At 47.1% G+C, this 26,562-nt stretch overlaps 11 protein-coding genes across 11 annotated transcripts; 5 read left to right on the forward strand and 6 right to left on the reverse strand.

The window, feature by feature from the left end:
- Positions 1-950: 950 nt before the first annotated feature.
- On the forward strand, positions 951-2,062 carry POJ06DRAFT_251111 (uncharacterized protein). The gene is made up of 2 exons (XM_056187354.1): positions 951-1,137; positions 1,201-2,062. The coding sequence occupies exons 1-2, from the start codon at positions 1,086-1,088 to the stop codon at positions 1,740-1,742; spliced, it is 594 nt and encodes a 197-aa protein (XP_056044750.1). The 5' UTR covers positions 951-1,085; the 3' UTR covers positions 1,743-2,062.
- POJ06DRAFT_251113 (P-loop containing nucleoside triphosphate hydrolase protein) lies at positions 2,063-4,722 on the reverse strand. Its single transcript, XM_056187355.1, has 4 exons — positions 4,559-4,722; positions 3,984-4,129; positions 3,663-3,720; positions 2,063-3,608 (listed from the first exon to the last, which is right to left on the reverse strand). The coding sequence occupies exons 1-4, from the start codon at positions 4,634-4,636 to the stop codon at positions 2,241-2,243; spliced, it is 1,650 nt and encodes a 549-aa protein (XP_056044751.1). The 5' UTR covers positions 4,637-4,722; the 3' UTR covers positions 2,063-2,240.
- A 2,245-nt stretch (positions 4,723-6,967) lies between these two features.
- POJ06DRAFT_281125 (uncharacterized protein) lies at positions 6,968-8,202 on the reverse strand (the record flags this gene model as incomplete). Its single annotated transcript, XM_056189926.1, has 3 exons — positions 6,968-7,025; positions 7,111-7,279; positions 7,980-8,202. 3 exons carry the CDS (start codon positions 8,200-8,202, stop codon positions 6,968-6,970), a joined length of 450 nt encoding a protein of 149 aa, XP_056044752.1.
- A 48-nt stretch (positions 8,203-8,250) lies between these two features.
- On the reverse strand, positions 8,251-8,856 carry POJ06DRAFT_237437 (uncharacterized protein; the record flags this gene model as incomplete). The annotated part of the gene is made up of 1 exon (XM_056185953.1): positions 8,251-8,856. The coding sequence occupies one exon, from the start codon at positions 8,854-8,856 to the stop codon at positions 8,251-8,253; it is 606 nt and encodes a 201-aa protein (XP_056044753.1).
- A 297-nt stretch (positions 8,857-9,153) lies between these two features.
- Positions 9,154-10,206, forward strand: POJ06DRAFT_94048 (cytochrome c oxidase subunit VIa-domain-containing protein). Its single transcript, XM_056191777.1, has 2 exons — positions 9,154-9,796; positions 9,918-10,206. Exons 1-2 carry the CDS (start codon positions 9,447-9,449, stop codon positions 9,982-9,984), a joined length of 417 nt encoding a protein of 138 aa, XP_056044754.1. The 5' UTR covers positions 9,154-9,446; the 3' UTR covers positions 9,985-10,206.
- A 221-nt stretch (positions 10,207-10,427) lies between these two features.
- Positions 10,428-12,710, reverse strand: POJ06DRAFT_281126 (dipeptidyl peptidase IV N-terminal region-domain-containing protein; the record flags this gene model as incomplete). Its single annotated transcript, XM_056189927.1, has 2 exons — positions 10,428-12,377; positions 12,429-12,710. The coding sequence occupies 2 exons, from the start codon at positions 12,708-12,710 to the stop codon at positions 10,428-10,430; spliced, it is 2,232 nt and encodes a 743-aa protein (XP_056044755.1).
- Positions 12,711-13,970: 1,260 nt separating this feature from the next.
- POJ06DRAFT_251127 (transcription factor Tfb2-domain-containing protein) lies at positions 13,971-16,250 on the reverse strand. Its single transcript, XM_056187356.1, has 6 exons — positions 15,941-16,250; positions 15,743-15,873; positions 15,575-15,691; positions 15,330-15,521; positions 15,012-15,270; positions 13,971-14,963 (listed from the first exon to the last, which is right to left on the reverse strand). The coding sequence occupies exons 1-6, from the start codon at positions 16,022-16,024 to the stop codon at positions 14,364-14,366; spliced, it is 1,383 nt and encodes a 460-aa protein (XP_056044756.1). The 5' UTR covers positions 16,025-16,250; the 3' UTR covers positions 13,971-14,363.
- A 62-nt stretch (positions 16,251-16,312) lies between these two features.
- POJ06DRAFT_251136 (cytochrome b5-like heme/steroid binding domain-containing protein) lies at positions 16,313-17,206 on the forward strand. The gene is made up of 3 exons (XM_056187357.1): positions 16,313-16,833; positions 16,885-16,940; positions 16,991-17,206. The coding sequence occupies exons 1-3, from the start codon at positions 16,490-16,492 to the stop codon at positions 17,125-17,127; spliced, it is 537 nt and encodes a 178-aa protein (XP_056044757.1). The 5' UTR covers positions 16,313-16,489; the 3' UTR covers positions 17,128-17,206.
- On the reverse strand, positions 17,043-18,168 carry POJ06DRAFT_94137 (uncharacterized protein). The gene has a single exon (XM_056191778.1). The coding sequence runs from the start codon at positions 18,010-18,012 to the stop codon at positions 17,236-17,238; it is 777 nt and encodes a 258-aa protein (XP_056044758.1). The 5' UTR covers positions 18,013-18,168; the 3' UTR covers positions 17,043-17,235.
- A 595-nt stretch (positions 18,169-18,763) lies between these two features.
- Positions 18,764-21,514, forward strand: POJ06DRAFT_251141 (WD40-repeat-containing domain protein). Its single transcript, XM_056187358.1, has 8 exons — positions 18,764-19,046; positions 19,263-19,303; positions 19,420-19,517; positions 19,595-19,745; positions 19,811-20,107; positions 20,164-20,328; positions 20,382-20,980; positions 21,036-21,514. The coding sequence occupies exons 1-8, from the start codon at positions 19,000-19,002 to the stop codon at positions 21,057-21,059; spliced, it is 1,422 nt and encodes a 473-aa protein (XP_056044759.1). The 5' UTR covers positions 18,764-18,999; the 3' UTR covers positions 21,060-21,514.
- Positions 21,515-21,593: 79 nt separating this feature from the next.
- On the forward strand, positions 21,594-25,978 carry POJ06DRAFT_295110 (uncharacterized protein). The gene is made up of 4 exons (XM_056190498.1): positions 21,594-21,855; positions 21,907-22,009; positions 22,061-24,391; positions 24,443-25,978. Exons 1-4 carry the CDS (start codon positions 21,761-21,763, stop codon positions 25,796-25,798), a joined length of 3,885 nt encoding a protein of 1,294 aa, XP_056044760.1. The 5' UTR covers positions 21,594-21,760; the 3' UTR covers positions 25,799-25,978.
- The last annotated feature ends 584 nt before the right edge of the window (positions 25,979-26,562 follow it).

A 26,562-nucleotide genomic window follows, 5' to 3' on the forward strand; every position in this document is an offset into this window, starting at 1 on the left:
CAATTGGAGGAAAATGGAAACCAATTAGGATTGTCGGAATATTTCTGTCTTTTTTCCTTGTGGGAGAACTTGTATCACCATTAGATTGGTCTCATGGTATGGCATAAGTTATATCAACTTAAAGTTTAAGATATTAGAAAAAAACAAAATATGCGCCGGTTTTTTCGTTCGGTTCGTTGGTTGTTCTTTGTTCTTCGTTTGCGCTCAGTGTTTCTCTTGTCTGATTGATTTTCGTCGGTTTTGTCCGCCGAGGAATTTTCTATGTAAATTGTAGTACACTGGCTTTACAATCAAGAAAAAACCCCAAATATTGAAATATATACGATAACATATAGGATACAATTATACAAAATACTTTTGCTTTCTGTTTGTATTATTAGAACGCTTTGTGCGTCGTGTTTTATATCGCCCAAAAAATTTGTATGCCATATTTGAACGTTACGCTAAAGGTGCCTCCTTTTTAGGATGCTGTTATGCCAAAAATATGGCAGCTAAGGTTTAGGGATTATATTGTCGTGATTAACCTCTACACTCTTTAGAGATCATGTGAGTTGTATCAGTGAGGCCAGCCGAAACACCGCAGGTACTCTGTCCTCCACCTTGGCTTCGAAGCCTAGGTAGGATTGCAAAATTCAAAAAATCTGGTGCTGCAATTGAACCTTATAAATTCCCGAATGCGTGAATGGTTCCATCCTGGGACAATCAAGCATTTGCTGATGACAATGCCAATTGCCGCAATGGGCTAACATGTGCGCCAGTATCAATTCGGCGAATGCAGGAACAGGCACAGTAGGAGCACAGTAGGAGCTTCTTTGAACATAACCCAAACAATCTAACGTGAATAAACTCGACGGCCATGTGCTAAATGTAATTGCGGGAGGCGGATGTTTCAGTGCATCTGGCGCCAAGTGGGGTGGAAACAAAGTTACGTTATTTTGAATAAATTCCGCCGTTCAAACCCACATATGCGCGGCCGCAAAACCCGGGATCTGCCATAGTGCTCATTATATCTCATTGAAGAACCTGATTTCAGTCTTCTCCTTTGGCCGACAGTAACTTCTGCTAGTTTGCACAAACCTGTCAAAATGGGTATCCTTGACCTCGAAGATCAGCTGTGCTTCTACATGGCCTACCACAGTACGTCATAGCTGTTCAGAACCGGTTGGATAGTTGTGTGCGCGCTAACGTGTCACTCGACAGATCAGCAGGTTAACGTATGGATCCACACAGTGTGTGTCCCGATTATACTCGTGACCTCGTTCGCGATGGCCACCAACTCAGGGCCATTGTTCTCCGTATTTGGGTCAAATCTTGACAGCTACCTCAATGTTGGGGTTCTCGCGGCTCTAGGATATGCCGGTTTCTATATCCTCCTTGATCCCATAGTGGGCGGAATCGTGTCACCTCTTGTCGTCGGCTCCTCGATTATCGGCACCGATCTCATTAGTGCGTACGGCGCGGCTGGAAACTACGTAGCCGGAGGACTGTGGGTAATATCTTGGATCCTACAATTCGTCGGCCACGCGGTTTACGAGAAGCGTGCGCCCGCATTGTTGGATAACCTTTTGCAGGCTCTTGTGTTGGCCCCGTTCTTTGTGATCTTCGAATTTGTCTTCCGATTCGGATTCAGGAGAGCTCTGCAGCAACGGCTGGAGGTTCGTGTCGACAAAGAGTTGCAGAAGCTCCGAGCGGAAAGGACGGCTAAGATGGGCACGAAAGGTGCAAAAGCTATCAAGGACTAGATAACCATGCTGCGACATCGTAGACATCTTATTCATGCGTGGCTTTCCGTTCATAAGTTCCGTTTGGAACACAACTCCAGCTGGCGACATGGCTGGCTGCGGCATTCCTTTGGGCAAATTTCTTAGTCATTTATGTTACATTATGAAGAGCGTGTGGATGTTTCCTGGCTTTGGTGGAGTCAAAATTGTGCATGGACTCATTTAATCGTGGGCAGGTGTAGTCTAGGTTAGGACTTACTCGTACTTATGATTCGATGGTGCGATTCGATGGCTTTGAGGACAACGTTATACGATAGGCTCGTCTCATTATAGCAGCTGGTCTAACATAAAAACTGTCGCCTTTTTATTAAAGTACTGTGATCCAATACGAAACATTTAACAGATTCTTAACGTTTTATTAACAACATGATCTGTATGCATAAACATACACACTTCCCATAACATATGATTATATCAAACGACATATGTGTCAAATCTATCTAGTGGACCCCGATACTTTTAAGCAAAAGTCGAAACGAAGGTCTCGGTAACGGACTTGAGCTTGGCAAGACCCTCCTTCGAAAGCTCACCCTTGGAAGAAATCTCATCCAAGAAAGCGCTCTCGTTGGTCTTCAAGTACGAAACGAACTCAGTCTCGAAAGCCTCGATCCTGTCCAGTGGCACCTTGTCCAGATAACCATTGACACCGGCGTAGATGACGGGAACCTGCTCTTCGACAGGCAGAGGCGAGTACTGCTTCTGCTTAAGTAACTGGGTCAGACGCTCACCACGGTTGAGAGTCTGCTTGGTGGACGCATCAAGATCGGAACCGAACTGGGCGAAAGCAGCGACTTCACGGTACTGGGCCAAGAAAAGCTTTAGCGAACCAGCAACCTGCTTCATTGCCTTGACCTGAGCAGCAGAGCCGACGCGGGAGACGGAAAGACCGACGTTAATGGCAGGTCGGATACCCTTGTAGAATAACTCAGCCTCCAAGAAGATCTGGCCATCAGTGATGGAAATGACGTTGGTAGGAATGTAAGCAGAAACGTCACCGCCCTGGGTCTCAATGACAGGCAGAGCAGTCATGGAACCGCCACCGTGCTTCTCAGAGAGCTTGGCAGCACGCTCAAGTAGTCGAGAGTGGAGGTAAAAGACATCACCTGGGTAAGCCTCACGACCGGGGGGACGACGAAGCAAAAGTGACATCTGACGGTAAGCGACGGCTTGCTTGGAAAGATCATCATAAATGATCAAGGAGTGTCTGCCGTTGTCACGGAACCATTCACCAATAGCAGCACCAGTGAAAGGAGCAATGTACTGAAGAGGAGCGGCCTCCGAGGCAGTTGCAGCAACAATGATAGAGTACTTCAATGCATCGTTCTGCTCGAGAGTCTGAACAAGCTGAGCGACGGTAGATCGCTTCTGACCGACGGCGACATAAACACAGTAAAGCTTCTTGGACTCGTCGGCACCGGAATTCCACTTCTTCTGATTGAGGATCGTGTCAAGAGCTACTGCGGTCTTACCAGTCTGACGATCACCAATGATAAGCTCTCGCTGACCACGACCAATAGGAACAAGAGCATCAACCGACTTAAGACCAGTCTGCATGGGCTCGAAGACAGATCGTCGGGGAAGGATACCAGGGGCCTTAACCTGAGCACGACGACGCTCGGTGACCTCAATGGGACCTTTGCCGTCGATGGGGTTACCCAAAGCATCGACGACACGGCCGAGAAGACCAGGGCCAACACCAACATCGACAATCTCGCCAGTACGCTTGACAGTTTCACCTTCCTTAACGAGACGATCGGAACCAAACAATACCGCACCAACTTGACCCGCCTCAAGGTTAAGGGCCATACCCTTGACGCCAGAAGCGAACTGTGCATCGTTAGTCAATCCCCTAGTCCGACAAAATAATACTAGGCTGCATACCTCAATGAGCTCCTCAGCCTGGACATTGTTCAAACCATGAACGCGGGCGATACCGTCACTAATAATCTGCGTCAGCAATCTTATGCAGCGAAATAGTCAAGAAACCAAGCAGAATATTGGGAGTATAATGGCACTTGGATTGACTGCACCAAAAAGGTATATATATCATTGGCTACAGGACAGGTTCAAAGTCAATATCAGCCTCCACACCCAGCTGGATAAAGCCCGCAATACCAAGTCGATCCAATATTCTCTCACTGCGGGTCCATTCAAACGCAAAGTTAATCCGATCAATGAATGCATGCAATTAAAAACACTAACCCAACAGACAAAACACGGCCAGTCTCAGAGAGGTTGACATCAGCGGAAACACCTCTTATTCTTTCCTCAAGGATGGAGGAGACCTCAGTTGGGCCAGCCTTGGCATCAGCGTATCCACGCTTCACGCAGACGGGAGCGCGGGAGACCTAGACGACCCGACGTTAGTAACTCCAGATATTTCTAACTAAAAAATCCCGGACTATTCCACCCGCGACCACAATTTACTCTTTAGCGCAAAAGAGGTTCCGACCAGATCAATTCTCACGCTGAGACCCCTTTCTTGCCATCAATTGCTTCGCATACAACGTTATCACGATATGGTTGCGACTGCAGATTAGGAAAGAAATAGCTTCGTTCGACGCCAGACGAGGGACATCAGCCCTACTCGTTACAATTGATCAATTCATCCAACAACCTAAATCCCCAGTAATCGTTCGCAAGCACATCTAACGTGGCGAATAGCAATTTGACGTAGACAAGGTTCCTGGAGTCAAGGTCGTGATCGGAAGATCTCTTCGACACTCAAAGATCACACGCAATTGGCGGAACGTCGAATAAGTTGGCAATACACATACCGTAACAGGGACGGCCCTCTTGGAAGCGACTGCAACGCCAACTCGGGCGGACTGTCGGACAGCGGTTCGGAACAGCATTGATGGAGTGTGAGAGGGTGTGGAAGGTGATTGGCGGACTGAAGCCTAGGAAGAAGTAGAGGCGGAGAGGAAGGAAAGACGTAGAGCAGGACGTGCAGCAACACAAGCGGGAGCGCGGACAGGTCCGCGGAAAGGGTTCCATCACTCTCAGTGTCGAGGCTGCGCGCGATGCAAGAGAATTTTTGCAAGCGTATACTATGGCACGTCCCGGGGTAACACTCGTCCCGCTCCTTGACGGGTTCCGGTCAGGACCCGAATGCGAGCCCGCGATTGGCTGTGAGGACGGTGACGAAGTGCCATCAAACACATGACACATTCGCACCAAATGCACAGTTGCCGTTTTCGAATGACCACAGATCACCGCTCTCACCATATTGGACAACTTCTCCTGCCGGGACAGGCTCTTCAACATCTTCGCTATCAGCGTTCTCCGCTTCTCCGGATACATTTTCACCAAGTACATGAATATTCATCTCGTCAACAGACATATCTTCGACATCATTTACAATTCTTTCATCGTCAATATCCATCGCATCCCACCGTCGTTTTTATTTGATACATTGTGTCTTACTCCACCGGTGACATGCGTTTGACTCAATAGTACAGTATCAACTTCTGTCGCAGTGTCACCATCACTGTTATACTCTTTTTCACAGTCTTCTTCTAGTAGTGTATCGTCTTCATAGCCTAAACCTTTAAATCCTCCTATAGATTTTTCATTAAATTTCACATTCCTCGCTATCTCTACTCTCTTTCCTGCTAGGTTATAGACGCGATATCCCTTGCTCGCGTTAGAGTAGCCTACCAGAACCCCTTTGATTGATTTCGGTTCCAGTTTACTTTTTCGCTTTTCCTCAGGAATTTGCATCCATGCTTCGCATCCAAAGATCCGTATATGGGAGATTGATGGAATCCGACCTGTCCAAACTTCGTACGGTGTTTTTCCCGTGACCGCACGAGTCTTGCACCTATTGCGAATGTAGACTGCTGTGTTTAACGCTTCAGCCCAAAAAGACTTTGGTAGATCGGCTTCAAATAGCATGGTTCGAACACACTCGACCAGTGTGCGGTTCATTCTCTCACTGACTCCATTTTGCTGCGGAGTATAGGAGACTGTTAGCTCGTGGTGAATGCCCACGTCCAGTAGGTAGGAATTCATCTCATTCGAGAGATATTCACCCCCGTTATCTGAACGCAATACTGAAATTTTATATCCGCTTCCAGAGAACTTATTTTCCACCAGGGCCTTGTACTGCTTGAACTTCTCAAAGACCTCGCTTTTGCGTCTGAGGACATACATGGTTACGTACCGCGAGAAGTCATCAATGAATGTGATGAAGTATCGGCCTTTTCCCAGTGACTCCGTTCTAAACGGTCCACAGATGTCGCTGTGAACAATTTCGAGCGGTCTCACAGCACGTTCTGCCTGTGAATGGAATGACTCTGTAGTTTGCTTTCCGTTAACACATGCTTGGCAAAAACGGCCCTTGTCTGTTATGTCACTATTTGTGGTGACCTTAACGAGTCCTTTAGATAACATTTCACTGATATCGTTCATATTTACATGGCCGAGTCTATGGTGCCAGACTTTTAACTCGTCTTCTCTGGCACTAAACACCATTTCGTTGCATTGAATGATGCTTCCACTGAATTCATACAGCCTCATGTCTGTCTCTTTACGGCCAATATGAAATTCCTCCTCTGTACTTTCAATCCGCAGGTATGCGTCTTGCTTTCTGAACGCGATTTCAATTTCCTCGTTACATGTGTCCGTGGCTCGTCCGATTGATAGGAGACTCATACTAAATTTCGGCGAGTATCTAACTTCTTGGAGTGTGAACGGTGCAGTTACTCCCTCTGCATTCGTGAGAGCAATTCTCACTGAGCCTATGCCTTCAATTTCTACTTCAGCGCCGTTGGCGACTTCAACTACTCTGTTGTCTTTACGAAGGTCAAACATTTGTGTAATGTCATTACAGTAGTGATACGAGGCTCCTGAATCTAGGTACCACTGGCCGGGTTTAGTTGCTGACTCGTTGTCTGTCGCAATGAATGCCATGCGCTCGGTGAGCGCCAAATTCCTTTCCTTTGGTCGTTTCTGATGGTCTTTGTTTCCTGACTTCTGAGGCGTCGCTTTGCTGGTATTTTCGTTATTGTCTTCCTTATTGCGTCGGCAGTCCTTCGCTAGGTGACCAACCTTGCTACACTTATAGCAGGTCCTGGTCTCCTTTTTCTTGTCGTTGTTGACGCCATATGCTGTCTCTTTACTGTTTGCTTTTGCTGTATTCTGCCCCTTCAGGCCCCAGAGACGTTCTCCTAGTTTAGAACCGATCAGTCGAATTGGAATATTACTGATCGAGCCCAGACTAGTGATGGCTCCTGCATATTCCTCTGGGAAGTTGTTCAGCATGACTACTTTTCAGAAGTCTTCTTTATCGGTGTGCATATTGAGGAACTCTTTTAGGACGTCACACCATTCCTGAACCCATTTGTCGGGGTTGTCTGATTTCTTGCATTTCCAGGTAAATAGCTTATTTACCAATTCGAGTTGACGGGTGAGAGAGCTCTCTTTATAGCGCTCCTCCATACTACGCCAGATGTGTTGCACATCTTTGGTCTCTAATAGTCCTGGCTCATAATCACCTAGGGTGAGAACGTGTTGCGATGTTTGAAAGTTTTATGAGCGAGTGGAAGTTGTGAACAACAATGAGGGGTTTGTGGTGATTTACTTCTTGATCATCCGGTCCCAAGGGAATTAAGAGGTCTTTAAATATACAAGAATTTGCACTTCAGAAAAATAGGCTTTCTGTGACCCAAATCTGGACGTCACCGATGATTGATCATTTGACAATCCATGTCGTAACTGCTGATCTTTAACTAGTAATGATTTTCAATTACATCAGCAGGTGATGTTACCACGCAATGTATCAGGTAACGATGATCAATCATCAGACTCTTTCTGACGTCAGTCAAAAAGAAATAAAGTCTCATGTCCAAAAGCACATTATCATGAGACCGGACTGGTAACTGTATTATCCCATCGTTCTGCAGAATTGTCTCGGTCATTGTTTGTGAGGCCGTGGCCTTTCTTACGATGGTGCGGCTCAAGTGTGGTTCAGAGTCAATGTTCAATAGGCTTCAAATGCCTAACTCGTGCTTTCCCACACGACGTTCAAGGTTTAGCCACATGCCATCAGCAAAGCTTCGATCGTCAGATCTGTCTTTGCAGTACCGAGTTATTCTTTAGTCACTGCAGAGTGTTACTCTCCTTATGTGCACCTATATTACCCTATTGAGTATATAGTTGATATTTCAACAAGAACGAAATCCAGGTAAGCGTAACTGTTCTTCTTGACAACTATACACACATCTTCCAGATTGGTGACGTCGTAGAATCCAGTCCCACTCACGATATCCCACAAATTCTTTTGCACGGATAGTGCTTCCATATACATCGCCCACTTGCGATAATTCTTCCCGTCAAATTTCACCATGGTAGTGGCACCTGAGGTGCTTACCATGCAGCCTTTCAAACGATCTGTCACATCCGGCGCACCAGGGCTCATAACCTGTTATTTTCATAAACTAACTATATGAATTAACATATGTTATATCTAACAATTAGTAGGTGACATTGTACACCCATCCGGTCTATTAGATCCACATATTGTTTCTTGTGCTCCGCCTATTAATGTCACCCTCACTTCTCCACTAAATCCTTGCATAGCGCAACTTGTCAAGAAGTTTGCAACATCAGAATACTCGCCTGAGTACATACCGTGAGCACTATAATTAGACCATGATATGCAGAACTGTGCACCATCGTACACATGACATGTGGCTCTTGGACTCTGATTATCTCTACCATATGTAAATGCATAATTGACATAAGATAATATATGATTATTTAATGCCGTTACATCCATATCTATCCATTGCTTTGCAATAGTATGGGAGGTTTCGCACGCAAACCATCCCATGAACCCGCTGTTGGTTCCACAATTTATCCAGTTCATCCTCTTTGATAAACCATGTTCTTTAAATGCTGTCGCCATATCCGTTGTACCATAAGCCATTTGCATGAACTGCGCACCAGGCTTAACTACTTTGAAAACATCTAATATTGTGCCATTCTCTCTTCCATGAAAAATGTATTCGAATTGTTCCAAAGTAATGGGATCAATGCACATTAAGCGACGATTTGCATTGATTTCGCACATATTATCAACTGTTAAACTACCTACTGACAATACGCCAGAAACGGCTGTAAAGCAATAGAGCAATAAAGCAAGTAATTGCCCCTTGGAGTATAACATCGCTATATATGCGGACCAATAGTAAAATCTTAATTCTGTAATTACTAATACGGAAGAACTCCTGTATTGCAATATTCAATGATACTTGTTGTTAGTGCGTAACACTAATAACAGTTAAAAGATTGATTGGCGGACTGAAGCCTAGGAAGAAGTAGAGGCGGAGAGGAAGGAAAGACGTAGAGCAGGACGTGCAGCAACACAAGCGGGAGCGCGGACAGGTCCGCGGAAAGGGTTCCATCACTCTCAGTGTCGAGGCTGCGCGCGATGCAAGAGAATTTTTGCAAGCGTATACTATGGCACGTCCCGGGGTAACACTCGTCCCGCTCCTTGACGGGTTCCGGTCAGGACCCGAATGCGAGCCCGCGATTGGCTGTGAGGACGGTGACTTAGCTCGCAGGCAACCACACCACCGGTTCAACGCGTTGCTTCACCGGCCAACAACTTGAATTTGGCCAACCCCGTTCCTGCTTCGCAATTTCACCTCTGCCACGACAATGTCATCATCATTTCTTCGCGCCGCGCACCGGGTGCGCCCCACTTTTACCGGCCGGGTGGCCGCTCGTAATGGTTCCCGTCGCAACTACCATCAGATCTACGATATAAACGCTGCCAAAGGCAAGCAATTCCTCGATGAACAGCAGGCCATCCACCACCATGCTGCGTCCACAGCTAGCATGTGGTACAAAGTTTCCCTTTACGTTGCACTTCCCCTTGTCACCGTCGCCCTCATCCGATCTTTCAAGCAGGAAACTGAGCACATCTCGCATGTTATTCACCATGCCCATGACGAGCCCGATGAGGATCTGCCGCCGGAGCTGCCATATCAGAACATTCGTCGCAAGGAGTAAGTGGTTTTGAGAATACCTGGTGTCGGATAGATGGATGAGGTTTTGACTGTGGTCTTCGAGACTTTGTCTTGTTCCTCACGTACTGTTGGGTTTCGTTATGCTAACATTTTCTTGCAGCTTCTTCTGGGGCGATGGCGATAAGACCATGTTCTGGAATGACTTGACGAATGTTCACAGATCATGAAGGGATACAGTTGGACTTTATAAGAATGATTGGTTGTTGGATATAGCGCAACAAATACTTTATTCAACCATGAATTGGGTGTTAATGACTCATTTGCTCGTTGTATCTAAATTCAACGAGGGATCCCTGTAGTAAACATTTCCACACCATAGGAATACAATTTGCAACAGTGCCTTATCGAAGGTCCACTGAGCCCCTGCCGAACTAAATCTTCACAAACGACTATTTGTTCGGAAGTAAACATAAATTCTAAAGTCTGACTGCATAAAAACAACTGGCGCTGCATAAAACAAATGCGAGATGCTCGTACTAAATATCAATGGCTAATACAATCTCCACAAAGCTTCTCCCTGCTCCAAAAACTGCTCCAAACCAATATATATGGAAAAATAATCCGTATGCCAGCCAAAGAAAATCACGTCTAAGAGACCTCTTATTAACGTTCAGTCAATTCTCCCATCATACGCCCCGGCAAATGCTAATTCAATCCATCGGTCTAATCGATCATACACAATCTTGTTCGCATTATGGAAATAAATACTGTGATCAGAGTCGGGGAAAACATACATGTCATAGTTTTCGACCTGCTGCAAGTCGAGCTTGTCGATCAACGCCAGCGTATTTTGGAAATGAACGTTATCATCTCCGGTACCATGCATTAGTAAAAATCGTTTCGCTTCCTTCAAAGCTGTCACATTCTTAATAGCCGAGCCATCGTACCCATCGGCATTTTGCTGAGGAGTGTGCATGTATCGTTCCGTATAGATTGAGTCGTAGAATCTCCAATCTGTGACAGGCGCAACAGCCATGCCGTAGGAGAATGTTTTCCCACCATCTTGTTCCAGTGTCTTAAGTGTCATGTATCCACCATAGCTCCAACCCCAGATGGCAATTCTCGATGGGTCGACGTAAGATCTCTTAGACCACTGCTTCGCTGCGAGGATCTGATCGCGAGCCTCCCAATATCCTAAGCGATCACGAACGACAGCTCTAAATTGGCGGCCCATGAAGCCAGTACCACGACCGTCAACTGACACAACAATGGCATCTAAAGCGCTCGCAATGTGCGTCTCAAATGAGATGGTAAATCGCTTGTCGACAGTTTGACTACCAGGACCGCCATATATGTGGAAAACAACTGGATACTTCCTACCAGGGCTGAAGTCCTGCGGTCGGATCTCTAAAGTGTTGACAACGACGTCGTCTTCGATAACAATCTGTTCCCAGAGAGTTTCAGGAACTTTGTATTTATCGAGCTTGGCAGTAAGTTTGGCGTTGTCCTGAATAGTGACATTTGTGCCTGTGCGAAGACTTAGAAGCGTCTGATATGGAACCTTTGGTCCATTGTAAGACAGTAGAAGGTACCCAGCGCCGGTAGAGAAGGAGACACCATAGTAGCCGTCTTCATCTGTATTGCTGATATTGCGGAAGTTCGTACCATCTAGCTGGACAGCATACAGATGTCTCTCGGTAGGATCCTTCCTTGTAGCTAGAAAATACACAGTTCCAGTCGTGAGATCAACAGCAGATGGCCCGTCGACAACTTCCCATGATCCACTAGTCAGAGTCTGCTTCGGAGAAGATGCATTCAATGGCGAGAAGTAGGCAAGATGATTGTATCCGTCAATTATGACTGTATCAATATAGCCATCTTCTGGGCGGCCTTGAGACTCATTAGCCGGAATGTATGTCGTATCGTGAGTAACTTCAAACCACCCGCCATCCTTGCCACTAACGTCTTCTTCTCTGACAACTGAGCCGTTGCGATTGAGAGGATCGACGAGGACAATTTTGAGAAGATCACTCTCTCGATTGGTCTGGCGCACTATCACTTTCTCTCCCGCCCACACAACTTCGGTGATCAGCCTGTCATTATCTCTAAGATTCCGTGGGTCGTCGATTCTAGGAAGGAACACTTCATAAGAAGCTAAATCTAGGAACATCAATTCCACAACTGGGTTATCGTATCCGGCCTTTGGATACTTAACGTCCACCATCTCGGGATACGAGCCATTCTCGATAGGAGACTGTTCAAAGTACGGAATCGAATACTCGGGTACGCTTGAGTCATTAGAACGCAGAAATGCAAGATATTGGCCATTGGCAGACCACCAAAGCGCTGAGTTCCCAGAGAAAACCTCCTCCTCATACACCCAGTCCGGAATTCCATAAAATGTGTTCTTGTCGCCATCAGTAGTTATCTGAGAAACAGTCTGCTGTGAGACATTTCGAATATAGAGATTATTTTCGAGAACAAAGGCGACAACGCCGCCCGCTGGGCTCCAGGCTGCAAGCCGAACGTCGGCGGTCACGATGTGTGGAATTAAGGGCTCAATAGTCTTGGATGAAACATCGTATATCCAGTAGGCACCGTAGTAAGAATGGCGCCAGTTCTAGCGTTTATTGCTTAGACAATTTTCACAGTGCACGATTGGGTAACTTACCTTCTTCGGATCAGTCATAAGGAGAACCTTCTCGAGGCCCTTACCAGGCCACGCCCTGGCGATAACGTGCTTCTCCCCGGTATACTCGAAGTCAGAGACATCAACCAGAATTCTCGTCTTCGTGGTAGTCACACCCGAATAATCACCAACAACCACCTTTCCACTGTCATCACGCTCTGCGTACAACCCGTCATGGCCCTCAATGCCGTCGTCCAGCCAATCAATAGAAGACTTCGACGCACTGAATTCACCCCTCATCAAATCATTCAGCTGAATTGGCATCTTCTCGGAGCCATCGCCCTCGGAGGGAGGCAAAGCTTCCCCACCGCGGCGCATGGAGCTGACAAGATAAAATATTAACCCAATAACCCACAAAATTGTAAGCCCAATCAGCACACCAATAAAAACGCGCTTGGTTGTGCGTCTCCGCTTATTCTGCTCAGGACTCTCCTCCTCTTCATCCTCTAGCTCCCCATTGGGTGTAGTATTTAACGATGACGCAGCCGCAGTTGCAACGACAGTCGCTGTGGCAGTTAGCGGTTCCATGCTGCCTGCAGCTTCACTCTCAATATCAATATTTGACTCGTCATCGTCATGATATGAACCATTTCTACTAACAGAAGAAAGAAGCAGCCGCTCGGATTCAGATGACAACTTTGCGTTACTTCCGTTCGATCGCAATTTAGAAGTAGCTGCCAATATTGGGTTTGAATAACCTTTATTGCGAGATGTCCCAGTTATAGACGACGCCGAGGACTGCACTCCCGCTGGAGAATCAGTAGGGACTGGTAGTGGCAGCATGCTACTGAGAGTGGGAGTGCCTATGATAGGCGAACCACCTGGGCGGAAAAAGTGTGAAGTGCGTAATGAGTTTGATGCAGACTCAATTTGGTCGAACACTACCGATGTCGAGGATGCCGAAGACTCCACCGATCGTCTGTCGTAGTCTTCGTCCTCTTCGTCGTTGTTATCGCCGACTTCGGTGACGTTGCGGGTTTCGGTGGCCGCGTCGCTTAAGATATCAGACGCGGCGATGGAAGCAGCTGGAATCTTCTGCTTCGATGGCGAAGGGATCGACGTAGACAGAGAAGCACCTAATAGCCGTTCTGGTGGAGAGGAAGGTGAGGGTGACGTTGGGGATGGTAATGGCATTGTACAACAACAGCGTGAGAGGGTACCAATCTCAAGATTCAACGTTATCTGGATACCGGTGGCACTGGACGTCCTGAGACTATCTGGCAGCCTATGACACAGACAAGCAACTTCGTAGAAGTCCAGCCAGCACAGCCTTGACTACTTAGAGTGCCCACTATAATTTCCACTGGCTTCAGAGGCGTGGAAATACGTTTATCAAAATTGCATGGGGTTTTCGGTCTGTAGGTTTAGTGCAAAGGTACGGCTTGGCTTGCCGCCGCCAAAGGTCCAAAGCACGAACCGAGTCACGACTCTTCCAATTTGTAAGGGTTTCGTGCTGCATCAGTTTGTGTTTGTTCGGCTGCCTAATTCGGCTAGTAATGAGATCGTCTAGACAAGACACAATTTGTTATCGACCAATGACAATGTGGATACACGGCTGACCCCGCGTAAATGAATCCATGGCAGGACAATCTAATTGTCTCCTGTACCCAGAACTATCGGAGACCTTGTACCGAGGTGCGAGGAACGATCAACCAATAATGTGCAACAGGAAAGCAATGTCCATGGCCACCTGAACTAGTCCACCTTCTACTTCGACCCCTGTTCCGCCTGTTACTTATATGGAGACTAGCCTTGTCAGAAGTCCTCCGGGGCCGTCGATGAGCGACTTGGATCAGAACATCCTTGAGACAGTCCCAAAATACACAGGAGACCGCTGAACCCAACTCCATTATTACTTCCTATATCGACAATAGAAAGTAGAACTCAATATCGTACATTTCACAAGACAATTAATAGCTAGGCTCCGCTGTGGACTTTTCGCCTTACGAAGTCCACAATTTGCTGATTGCCTTCCTTGGAAACAAAGAACATTCTCTTATTTGGCTTCTCCCAAGTCATGACGCCTAGATCACGCGCGTACCCAGCGATCGTATCGTACTCACTTTTACTTGAAAAGTCGCTGTAAAGATATCCTTCCACGGCTTTCATTCTCTCCATCTCTAACTGCCAAAGCCGGATTTGATCTACAACCGTCGGCGGTAACAACGGTGTGCTCTTTCTCATCTGTGGATGTGCATGAACGGTTAAATACGTAACAATCTGATCGGCTGTAATGCCATTTGATAGTGCTTTCCGAACACTTTCTCTACTAATTTGACCCGTAACCATATTTGCAAAACGTGACCTTAAATGAACGAACAAGTTCAGCACTGCGATCTGCAACGGTGAATCTGTATAAGCATAGACCTTAAAGTTAGTTTCCAATATAACAAATCCAGTGTCTCTCTCTTTCTGTGCAATCGCAGAGTCCATGCTTGCAGATGCTGTCAAGAGAGCGCCAGTATCTGACGTCAGTGTCGTGGCAAGTCTGGTAGGATAGAATCGTCGCGAAGAAGACTGCATCCAGTTAGAGGCGACAATGCCAAAGTCCACCATTCAGCCTACCTTTCGTTGATATACTATGCCATAGTCGCGGAGATCATCCAGCATGATCTTCTGCGTCGGGCTTAAAGCAGCCAATGAGTAGTCCTGTCCGAGCTCCAAACTACCCAACATAAACAAAAAATGTAGCACTTCAACGGCATCCATATGCAAATCTTCTGACATATTCAAATACTGCAGCAGTAGAGTCCAGATCTGAGCGTTCACATCTTGTAATAGAAATTGAAATCCGGCGTTCGTAATTCGCATATTTGCAGGAGTACTAACTATTATTAGCAGGCTATTTAGAGAATCATACTGGCAGCGAGATATATATCTTGCCTTCCTTCCATTAAGCCGCTATGTCGTAATAGACTAAGCACACCATTATTTGGAATCTTTCCTGTATCTGTGCCAACCATAAAATGCAAGATCAGTTCCCACTGATTGTTCGCGTGCTCATCCAAGAATTCGATGTCGACTTTGTGCTTATCCTCCGTATCACACGGAATTCCGAAGGAGTTATTGTGGTCACTGCAGTACGTTAGTTGGCTGTGTATGCAAACAATCGTACGACTTGTACATGCCCACCACTAAGAGCGTTTCGCAATCCTGCTCGGAACGTCTTTTGTAGAGTAAGCATTCCTTGTGACTGCTTTACAAGATGCATCCCACGCAACTTCTCCAATGCATCGTACTGCTTGCTGTATGCTTGTGAGTTGTTATATGGTAAAATATATTCTGTATAAACTTACGATGTGCTGCCTTCTTGCACCCATAGGTTCAGATCGGTAGCTGCCACAGGCTTGTCATTGAACAGCATAGCCATGATAAACAGCTGTGCCATCGCCGGTAACAGTCGAAATATTGCTAGACACGTTGCTGGCTATGAACCCCGTCAATTTAGCCTGCAGGTCGTCTCGTCTCTCAGTGATGAGTGTGCTGCAGCTTACCGAATAAAAAAGTCTTATTAGGACAGTCTCTGGCAGACCTTCCAAGAAATCGTTGATGCTCGTACGAAATTTGGGCACTGACATGACCAGGCTTGTTATTGTTACACTATATGGCTACTAACATGTCATTGCAAACCCCGATCCCGGTCGGTTTCAAGCCAACTGTGATATCGAGTTCATCGATTAAAGTGTCTAGTATGTCACCATAAGTTAGACCCTTACCCTGATACGTGGCCAAGCCCTAATCCAATGGTGAAATTAAGATCTGATCTCTAAACCTAAAAGGAATTAAATGCGCCACACATATACATTTGTGCTCTCAAATGTTACAACCTTCGTCGTCTTGCTTTGAGATTGATGACGCAACCCTCCCCCCCCGGCCCGAACTTGGAGGTCGGGCAGCTCAGAATCGCATTTACCACCCTGTCGGCGCTGATCCGCAGAATAAATTTGACTCCACTTGGAATGAAAACGTTCAACTAAATTTATAACACTGCATTCTGCCTAGGATCGAGGATATTTATTCCATTAACAGCGGAATCGTACACGATGGTGTATCTAAAAGCTTTTCAGAATCATTACAATAGCGTCATCGCGTTAGCACCTGGAGTGGACGCTCGGTACATCCCGTATCTAAATGCTTCGCTTGGCATTTTATCCGTCTACTTAGTATACAGAATCATCTTCCCACCGGCCAGACCGAATGGCCAAGTAATCAACGCACAACAGCAGGCGAAACAGAAGTCCCAGCCGCTTGTTTATACCAAGTTTACGCCTACAACACTGCAACCCTTCAATGGAGTTATAGAAGAACGAGTTCTGATGGCAGTAAAGGGAAAGGTTTATGACGTGTCTGCAGGAAAGACATTTTACGGTCCAGGCGGCCCGTATAGGTTGGTTGCATCTTGAGCCTCCAGAGCACGGCTACTGATTCGCAATCTTAGCAATTTCGCCGGACGCGACGCATCTAGAGGATTAGCCAAAGGAAGCTTCGACGAAGGTAACTATATAGCTGTGACGATGAAAGAACCGCGTTGATTTTAGGTCTAGATATGCTCACGCCTATAGATATGCGTATCGATACGCTGGAAGACCTGAATGAGGAAGAGATCCAAGCATTGAACGACTGGGAGCAGCATTTTGCTGGCAAATACCTGCGATGTGGAGAGCTTGTTGAAGAGCTGTAATGAGAAAAGAGTGCACTTCGTGGGTTGTATTACGGTACTTTTGCGTAGGTTTATAATGTATACAGGAATACAGCAGATAACAATGAATGATCTTGCATTATGTTAACTCTATAGCCTTGCTTTGAGTCTTCCTATAATCTCATCAACACGCCGTACTGCATCTCTCTTTTTGCCTGCGTCTAGTTCCTGCTTGGCACGTTGCAGTTCCGTCCAGTCATTGCCCCATATGTCTTCCGTATAATTGGATGTCGTGAGCAGATATTCAACTGGGTCGTCGACCACACAAATATCGGCTAGGATCCGCTCGTGACCGAGTTGCAAGTATGTGGGTACTGGAGCATGATTTGTGCAGGGAATTTGAGAGTAAATAGCTTCGGTGCTATGGGATGAGGACAGAAATGCGATGACAGCGTCGCCATCATTCGTATGCCTGTTTGCAGACGGTAGAACTGGTGATCCATCAAGCAACTCCGGATATGTATTTGCTGTTGGCCGTGAAATTTTTGAACTGATGAATTCTTCGAATTGTCTTTGTGCCTCGGAGGTGCTGTCAATTCTTGCCGCGGAGTCGTTAGAGTCGGACTCCGGTGCTTGAGTCATTGATGCTCTACTGGTCGAGCGAAACGAACTAATGGTCTCTGGTAAGTCACTGGAATATGGTCGATACAACCTGGATGACGTGCTTTGCGACGCTTTCTGCTCATTTGCCGAGGCGGTTGCTGACGATAGCGACCCGGTAACGGCGGTCGGAGTAGCAAACGATGAGAGTAAGGAGGCTGCAGAATAACACAAGGCTGACGTCGGAGCGCTGTTGGCTTGTTGATCTGCCTTTAGTTTGCCCTTCCCTTTTGGGCCATTTTTGAGGGCATTTTGTCGGTCAGTCATTGCATTGTTACCTGAGCCGGAAGTAAGCCGCTACGGCGGACGAGTAGATGAAGGTCTGAACGCCGATGAACGATGTGCACTCTGTGCACTCGGGAACCAAATGCGGAGTACGGGGGAACTCCCAACGCAACACTACTACACCCATTTATCATCAACTCGCGCTATTACCGGGCCAAAATTCGCATAAATAATAATACACCAATTGTTTTCTAGTTAACTAAAGAAAGTACGCAATGTGGTTGTAGACTTGTAGTCTCCCAGAGAATCGTATCACGTGGATTTTGAGAGTCTGCGCAAAACCAAATCCAGTCAAATGACGCAGACGGTGTTGTCAGCGTTAATACTGCTTAGTGCCTCTGCATGGTCCACTCTAGGTGATATCAACAGATTCCTTTACGTAAAATGCTGGAGATCCAGAATTCTGGCGACGACCGCATTCGAAGCATACTTGCGGCGCTTGAGCTCAAAATAATGTCGGCATAATGAAAGGCCGGATTTGTACGCGTCCATAATTGTGAAGGATCAAATGGTATAGCCATACCCAGCATTTTTTACCCAGTCAAACATGGTGCCGCTTATAATCCAGCCATGTCATTTCATTTCGAATGACCTAGAGCGATGATATCATATGTGCAGAAGTCGCCCTGTCGATGCTCAAATATGTCACATGGCAACTTGAGGCATTGACACCGATCTAGGGTAAGGGCTTGTTGTTAAGACGAAGCTAGAGTCAGTCTTAACTATGACCGCGCCATGATCGCGGCTTAACTAACCTACACGATTCGGTGTGGGAGGCAGAACTTGAAGCCTTAGCGATTGGATTTTGCCAGACGACAAACAATCTACAGCATCACTTCAATTATTCTCTTGTGTCCACCTCTTGCCAGATAGCTATCGAATTGGCTAGCACTATTGGCATTTGGTGCGTTGAAGATAACTGCATCACTTATACTCAATAGGAGTAGAGATCTGGTCTACCATTCAAGCATGGTCGAAGGTCCTGACGGCCATCCACCAACGTGGAAGTTCGCACAGTACGTACAGTGTTTATTCGAATCCTACATTGCCTTGATTAGTAGATCAGTGCAGGCTTATTGTCTGCGGCGTGACTGTGATAAAGATCAGTGATTGCGGGCGAAACGCGGTCAATGTCTTTTTGGTCACGGTGTCATTCGGCGGTAGATCTGCTTTGGCAATCAGCACATAACGTAACTTTGATTATTCATTAACATCGACATTCTTCTCTTTAGATGCTTTGGCGATAAGGGCGATACTGAGGACATTACTGAGGGTACTATTTTCCGCTTTTTCATGGGAGGTGCCGCGGTCATCTACACTGTGATTGCGGAGGAGAAATTCAATATTACCATATTCGAAACATCCGCGCTAATTAGTTCTTTGATGTAGCCGACATTATTTCTACAGTTGAATTTGACCATACCGGCAATTACCTAGCAACGGGCGACAAGGGGGGTCGAGTGGTATTATTCGAAAGGAATGAAAATGTGAGTTTTTGCTAACGTAATCTTCGGGCTGGGTTTTTCTAGCAATCGGTTTCTAATAGTGAATTTTTCCAATATAGAAGAAAGGTTGCGAATACAAGTTCCACACTGAGTTTCAATCGCACGAACCAGAATTCGACTATCTGAAGTCACTAGAGATCGAGGAAAAGATAAACAAGATTAAATGGTGCCGAAGAACAAATGCTGCTCATTTCTTGCTTTCTACAAATGGTACGTGTTTTAGTACTTGGCGTGTTGCTTGTGGCCTACGTGGAGAACATGTGCTAACGATAAAGATAAAACAATCAAACTCTGGAAGATATATGAGAAATCGCTGAAAGTTGTAGCTGAAAATAACCTCTCCGACAGCGTTGGTGGGCGGCCGCCAAGCCCTCTATCAGTTGACAATCTGCGGTTACCACGAATGACTCTTCACGATACGATCATTGCAGCATCGCCGAAGAAGATCTACGCCAATGCTCACGCATATCACATCAATTCTATTAGCGTCAACTCCGACGGCGAAACGTTTATTTCTGCAGATGATCTTCGAATAAATCTGTGGAACTTAGGAATATCGGATCAAAGTTTCAGTATGTCTCTAAACTCGTAGTTTAACCCCGGAGATTAATCCTAACAGTATTCGCAGACATTGTTGACATTAAACCGGCAAATATGGAAGAGCTAACGGAAGTTATTACGGCCGCTGAGTTCCATCCTACCAGCTGCAACTATTTCATGTACTCGTCAAGCAAAGGTACCATCAAGCTCGCAGATATGCGCGAGAGTGCCCTATGTGATGCTCATGCAAAACGTACGTATGATTCTCCGATAATAATCGCCTATAAGGTACTAAGTGCGCGCTAGTGTTTGAGGAAGAGGAAGATCCGAGAGAACGGTCATTTTTCTCAGAAATTATTTCGTCGATATCCGACGTACGATTCTCGTTCGACGGGAGATACATCGTCTCTCGAGATTACTTGACAGTTAAAATATGGGATGTCGCTATGGAAAGAGCGCCGATCAAGACAATCAACATTCATGAACACTTGCGCCCCAGGTTATGCGACACGTACGATAATGACTCGATCTTTGATAAGTTTGAGGTCGTTCTATCTGGTGACGGAAAATCCGTCATGACGGGCTCATACAATAACAATTTTATGATTTATCCAAATGCTACAGACACTGAAGCTGAAGAGACGGAAGTTGTTCTACAGGCTGACAAATCTGCATTCAAGGCCAAGAGGGTGGGTATTGCTGCTCCTATCGGTCGGGGGCAGATGGGTCGACATGGCAATGGCAGCCCTGGATTGCGTGGATCTTCGCCTTCTGGTAGAGCTGGAATGACAGGTGGAGTGAACGCAGTCCGTCGAGAGAACGATGACATCGATTTCAACAAGAAGATTCTGCATATGAGCTGGCATCCACATGAAGATTCTATTGCCATTGCGGCTACTAATAACGTGAGTTATTTCAGCGTTAAAAGTTCCAATCGTCAGTAACTAATATAGGTTTTAGTTGTTCGTGTTTTCTACTTTGTGACCCTACCGAGCCTTCCACAGACCATAGATATCGCGTGGAAGCTACCGGATTAGAATTGGTGGCTGAAACAATTTGTGCGAGCAGTTTTCATCAACTTCTTGTTATGGGCCTCGACATGGGTAGGCGAATGTGCATATTAATATACACAAAAAACCGTATGAGGAAGATACGTGCTTCTTGTGGTGATGAGGCGCGTGCATTAGTGTACTAGTCTGTGTGAGTTAAGATTGAAGGGTTACCATATAATGCCAGTTTAACCTCATTTGTAATTGTAGTGTCACATTGTTCTGTTCCGTTTCGTTTCCATATTATTTACGTTATCATCTACCTGTTAGTTATATTATAAGGTGTACACTTCCATTTTGTACTTCGGCACGGTGCTGGGTGTTGCAAGTCCCTCTAGGGTACAGGTCACAGAAGCGAAGCCAGTCTTCCATGCGTTACCCTGCCGCACGACCCCATTCTTTGAAATCAATTCATTCCTTTAGAGATCACTCACAGCGGCCTAACCCCGAGCAGGCAGCGGAGATCACCACAAGACCCGCCGCTGTACTATATTAATATATTCTGAGCCTGCTCACCTGTTGTCAATTTGCTTCCTCAATTTCGCTGCTTGATTGGCCATATATGCCCGAGGATCAATACAGAGAACTTTATCCGCCCGCTCCAGCAGTTTTCAATTGGTCTAAGCACGGGCAGCCATGAACGGCGCCCCTCGACCGGTGACCAACCACACTGCGGGTACCTGGAAAGAAGGCTTCTCGTTGAGCCACCGCCAGGTGTTTGCCAATTCCCTGTGAGTGCTATAACTTGTGCTCTTAAAGCTAGTCTAATCTTTGCATTGTAGTGTTGAGAGTTTGAAAAAGATCCCAATCGGTGGACCGTCGGAGCGGATCGTCAAGTATGCTCAACAAACCGAGAACAATGCCTTCGAGACCGCGCAGTCTAGGGTATGCCAGATTTCGTGGAAGCTCATAATCTTGGATGCTAACAGCTAGAAGGAGGAATATTTTGCAATTATGAGAGAGCGGATGGAATATGTTCGTACCACCGTCGATCGACGTCGAAATGCCGCCTTGAACAACGGCCAAGTCCAGGTTCCTCAAGGACAAGCTCCCCAGCATCCGCCTCAACCTCCTCAACCTTCCCAGCAGCCGATTCTTCCTCAACAACAGGCACAGTTTGTTCCCCAGCAGAGACCACCTGAAGATATGTTTAACACTCTACATATGAATCAGCAGCCTCACCAAAGCAATCCACTCTCGCAATTTCAGCAACAAGCGTCGCAAGCACAGCCGCCACAGGCGCCTGGCCCGGTCTCGGATCCAAACGTTTCTGGTAATCAGCCGCAATATAATGCTGCCTATCAGAATGCATTGAGGCAATTGATGAGCCAGCAACAGCAACAGCAAAACCAACAACAAGGCCGGAATATGCCCCTGACCATGCAAGCTCAACAAGGCCAAAGCGGTATTTTGTCACAGGCTAGTCCTACTCTGCAACAGAACCATCAAAATCCTAGAAACGCAGCAATATTGTCGATGATGCAACAACAGCAGGCGCGGCTGCAAGCCCACGGCCAACAAGGAAATGTTCCAACACAACAGCAGCAGCAATCTAATCAACAGCTTGCGCAACAGTTTCGTCAGCGATTCGCCCAGAATGGAGGGCGAGGTCAGGCTGAGGCACAAGCGGCGATGTTGCAACTGATTAAGCAACAGCAGCAACGACAGCAACAGGCCCCACAACAACAGCAACAAGATCAAGTGATGCAGCAAATGCAACAGTCGCCGCAACAGCCACAGGATTCGCAGACGAGCACATCCATGCAGCAGGTCCGATCAGCGACCGGACAGATAACGAACGACGGTAACACACCGAATAATTACGTGCCAAATCAACAAGCTCAAATGCAGATGTTCCGAAAACTAGTCCAGTCACAAAAACAGCAAGAGCAACAGAGCGCCGTTGCTGGGCAAATGCAACAGCCAAGGCGTATCGGCCAGATGATGAATTCCGCTGCTCAGCAGCAGCCAATCATGACACAGCGTGACCAGCAATTGTCTGGTACGCACCTACAACGACAAGAACAACAAGAACAAGACTCGCAGCAGTCGCAGCAACATCTGCCCCAACAGGAATCGCAGCAACCGCAAGTAATGCAACCGAATGGTCCACCGCAACGGGCCGCAATTGCTCAGAATGCAGGTCGACTGCCTACGAACGTCTTGCAGACAGAGCAAGGACAACCACCTTCCCATCCGCAGCTGACGCAGCAGCAACTGGATGCTACTGTAAAGAACTATGTTCTCAAGAGTAAGATTCCGCCGGCGTTGTTAAAAATAATGTCATTCTTGCCTCCCGAAGTCAATACTTGGACACAGATATATAATCTCATGAAGAGCCACTCTATTCCTGGTGATGTATTGCCGATTATTCGGAATGTACATGCCCAGAATGAGCAACTGGTCCGAAATCTGTTCACGAAGCAAGGCAATCAGGCGCAGCGACTCGCGAATGACTCGCAGACATCCCTGCAAGGCAGTCAGTTGCCTATGCATATGGCTGGTGTCATTCAAGTGACCGAAGATGCTCAGTCGAGCCCCGTTATGATGAACCAACAGCCTACCAACCAACGGCCAGGAGCACCTGTACCAAAGATAGAGGGCTCGCCTTCGTCATCTAGGGACGCAATGATGACGGTTCAACAGCATCAGATCTCTCAAGGTCCTCAACCACAGCATTTGGCGATGAACCAACAAGCATCGATGACAATCCCTCACCAGTATTCTGGCCAAAACACGACGCCTATCGTGGCAAATATGAATATCATTCCTCAGCAACAGCAACAACAAGCACAAATGTCGTATAATAAGATTCTCACACAGTCTCCGCAAAGGAAGCAGACGACGCCAATTATACAACCTTCACAAATGCCACCCCATAATCAGCCCCAGCATCAGTGGATGATGGACAGCCAGCAGACGTCGCAGCAAATCTCAGCACAACAAGTGCAACAGCCCCTTCAAGGAAATATTCCGCTGCAAAACGTGGCTGGACAAGTTGAACTAGAGCGAGCGTCTAACAGTCAAAAGCCTCCTTACGGCCCTGAACAGCAGGAACAAGATCGTGCTAGAATCCGGGAATTGTATGAGGAGGTTAGTCGTTCCCGCACTAAGCAGTCTCCAGTGGAATTGCTACCAGAGGACCAAACAAAAACTCGAGAGATGATTCTACAGCTTCAAGAGGCTTGCAGGCAAATGGATAGGCTGATTCACTGGGCACATGCCAATTTTCATAATGATAGCGTAACGAAGCGATTAATTGCAATGGTAAGCTTCAGGTTTATTTTAGGAACTTAACCAGTTTCTGATCATAAGTAGCAATTTGCATACCGAGACCAGTTCGAAGTTCTTAATAGAGGTATATTCTATTTCACGCCAGAGAGTATTGCGAAATTTAGGGTAGAGCTGAGCAAGTTTTTCAACTACGTTCGGCGTCATCATCAATTGAAACAAGGCAATGGCGGTGCCTCGATCCCTATGAATATGGGAATGCCTCTGCAGCAGTCTGCTTCAGGATCCCATGTGCTGATGCCACAGCAGCACGGTCAGCAGACTGTTGCGCAGGTAACTCCCCAGGATCGAATTCAGCAAGGACAGCAGGTGCAGATGCCACCTGGACGTCTGCCTCAGCAGCAGATGATGTCGGCTATGCCTCATCAAGGCAGCCAGCAGATGACGTTCGAGCCGAATCTGGCTTCAGCGGCTCTGAGGCAGAGACAAGGGAACGCAACTCCTACTCCGACGACCACGAGTGCTATTCCCCCGCAACAGCAGCCTATACAGCAGCAGCAGCAGCAGCAGCAGCAGCAGCAGCAGATGATGATGTCGCAACCGCGTCAAGGAGTAGCCGCGGGCTCTTACTCTGCACAACAGTTTGTACCGCAGTCTACGCAGTCTATCCCGGGCTCTGCAATACCAGTTTCGGCGCCCATTCCTGCACCTACCCCTCGACAATCCTCTCGTCGCAATCAGAAGGCCCCGGCCACCGCTGGGGCGCAAGCTCAAGCGGCAGTCGCCGCGGGCAACGGTGTTCCACAACCTACCCCCAAGCAGTTTCCGAATACGGCCCCGAGGGCTCAGCGTCAGAGCGTTCCATTACCTGGACAGCTACCTGGACAAGCACCCATCATCCCTCAACCTCAACCGGGAAAGTCCGAAAACCCTTCTGCTGCCGTGAGGCCTTCGCCTGTGGTATCGAGTGCCGCAAGTCCACAGGGACTCCATACACCGATGGCGCACTTTGACCCCGCACAGTTAAAGGTGCCGCAGAGTAGAAAGAGATCTCTAGGCGTAACGACGAGCGGTAGGAGCAACGAATCTATTCCTGTGATTGACTCGGAGCCGCCATTGAAGAAGGAAAAGACTGAGCCGAAGGCTGCAGCGAAGGGTAAACAAACAGCGGCGCAAGTGAAAGCTGCTGCTGCTGCGCAGGCTTTAGCCGTAGCCGCGGAAGATGCCAACGCGAAGCAAAGGGCTGCTGCGGAGGAAATAGCTGCGAAGAGACGGGAGCTCGCGGTGAAAGATCCTCTTGGGTATGCACTTCAGGCCATCGCTGATATTTGTGGTGTCGATCCGCAAACAGGCAAGGATGTTGAAGGTCCCGATAGTTCAAGAACAGGTATTCTATCACAAGTGAAGGTGATGTACTCTGAATTATTACCTGCCATTTGTTAAGCGTCTACAATTATTTCGTGCAATGCCTGGTCGACGGAATATAGTACCTGTAGTCTAACCTATATTATGTGATCATTGAATTTTTGTGTGTATATATATATTTTGGTTTCTTTACATCTTGTGCTGTTGAAATGTATTTGCGCTTACTTTTTGGTCTTAATGTGAGTCATCTGAGAGTATCTCATTACGTCCATTTCAAGCAACGGCGAATTGTATGGTACGGAAATCCTTCAGGGCGTGCGTGGATAACAAATAATAATCCCTGTTGAAGAGGCTGCACTTGACCTAGTGCGAGAACGGACCCCTTGGTCAGTCCACGGGAGCCAACTGCACACTGCACTGCCTACAGTCGTAATGACTAGTTGAGATCAGTATGGCAAGGAGATCGTCATCCGGAACGATGCCGGGTTTTTGGATGCTAATAATCGCTGAGGAGTCGATCCACCGACGCAAAATGACGTGGCTGGCAAACAGAGTGAGACTAATTTGCCCCACAGCCGAGGTGGCTTGGTGGGGCTAAAACTGGCAACGTGGCTGTGATGCTTGCCCCTGAACTAAGTCATTTATGGCAGGCGTCAAGCCGCAGGGTCTGCGTAAATCCTCCTGGACCCTGAGAACCAGCCTCGTCCTAGCAAAGAGCGCTGCGTGCGACGGCCCTTGCGTCACCAGAGTTCTCGTAGATTACAAGATTTGAGACGGGCCTCTACACTTGCGTGCAGTCATAAAGACTCGACATTCACCCCGGAGGCCGCCACCGCATCACA

Source organism: Lipomyces tetrasporus (genome assembly GCF_029532465.1).
Source record: "Lipomyces tetrasporus strain NRRL Y-64009 chromosome Unknown POJ06scaffold_4, whole genome shotgun sequence".
Taxonomy (NCBI): Eukaryota; Fungi; Ascomycota; class Lipomycetes; order Lipomycetales; family Lipomycetaceae; genus Lipomyces; species Lipomyces tetrasporus.

Bases quoted from the DNA above. Each gene is read 5' to 3' on its own strand.
- POJ06DRAFT_251136 (XM_056187357.1), top strand. From the start codon at position 16,490: ATGGTGTATCTAAAAGCTTTTCAGAATCATTACAATAGCGTCATCGCG. The intron at 16,834-16,884 runs GTTGGTTGCATC...TCGCAATCTTAG, and splicing joins GGTCCAGGCGGCCCGTATAG to CAATTTCGCCGGACGCGACG. The intron at 16,941-16,990 runs GTAACTATATAG...TTTTAGGTCTAG, and splicing joins CAAAGGAAGCTTCGACGAAG to ATATGCTCACGCCTATAGAT.
- POJ06DRAFT_251141 (XM_056187358.1), top strand. From the start codon at position 19,000: ATGGTCGAAGGTCCTGACGGCCATCCACCAACGTGGAAGTTCGCACA. The intron at 19,047-19,262 runs GTACGTACAGTG...TCTTCTCTTTAG, and splicing joins CCAACGTGGAAGTTCGCACA to ATGCTTTGGCGATAAGGGCG. The intron at 19,518-19,594 runs GTGAGTTTTTGC...TTTCCAATATAG, and splicing joins TATTCGAAAGGAATGAAAAT to AAGAAAGGTTGCGAATACAA.
- POJ06DRAFT_251113 (XM_056187355.1), bottom strand. From the start codon at position 4,636: ATGCTGTTCCGAACCGCTGTCCGACAGTCCGCCCGAGTTGGCGTTGCA. The intron at 4,130-4,558 runs GTATGTGTATTG...CGGGTCGTCTAG, and splicing joins AGAGGGCCGTCCCTGTTACG to GTCTCCCGCGCTCCCGTCTG. The intron at 3,721-3,983 runs GTTAGTGTTTTT...GCAGATTATTAG, and splicing joins GGCCGTGTTTTGTCTGTTGG to TGACGGTATCGCCCGCGTTC.
- POJ06DRAFT_251111 (XM_056187354.1), top strand. From the start codon at position 1,086: ATGGGTATCCTTGACCTCGAAGATCAGCTGTGCTTCTACATGGCCTAC. The intron at 1,138-1,200 runs GTACGTCATAGC...GTCACTCGACAG, and splicing joins CTTCTACATGGCCTACCACA to ATCAGCAGGTTAACGTATGG.
- POJ06DRAFT_94048 (XM_056191777.1), top strand. From the start codon at position 9,447: ATGTCATCATCATTTCTTCGCGCCGCGCACCGGGTGCGCCCCACTTTT. The intron at 9,797-9,917 runs GTAAGTGGTTTT...ATTTTCTTGCAG, and splicing joins CAGAACATTCGTCGCAAGGA to CTTCTTCTGGGGCGATGGCG.
- POJ06DRAFT_295110 (XM_056190498.1), top strand. From the start codon at position 21,761: ATGAACGGCGCCCCTCGACCGGTGACCAACCACACTGCGGGTACCTGG. The intron at 21,856-21,906 runs GTGAGTGCTATA...TTTGCATTGTAG, and splicing joins CAGGTGTTTGCCAATTCCCT to TGTTGAGAGTTTGAAAAAGA. The intron at 24,392-24,442 runs GTAAGCTTCAGG...GATCATAAGTAG, and splicing joins CGAAGCGATTAATTGCAATG to CAATTTGCATACCGAGACCA.
- POJ06DRAFT_251127 (XM_056187356.1), bottom strand. From the start codon at position 16,024: ATGTCAGTGCCCAAATTTCGTACGAGCATCAACGATTTCTTGGAAGGT. The intron at 15,692-15,742 runs GTAAGTTTATAC...ACAAGCATACAG, and splicing joins GTGCAAGAAGGCAGCACATC to CAAGCAGTACGATGCATTGG. The intron at 15,522-15,574 runs GCATGTACAAGT...AACGTACTGCAG, and splicing joins CGAAACGCTCTTAGTGGTGG to TGACCACAATAACTCCTTCG.
- POJ06DRAFT_94137 (XM_056191778.1), bottom strand. From the start codon at position 18,012: ATGACTGACCGACAAAATGCCCTCAAAAATGGCCCAAAAGGGAAGGGC.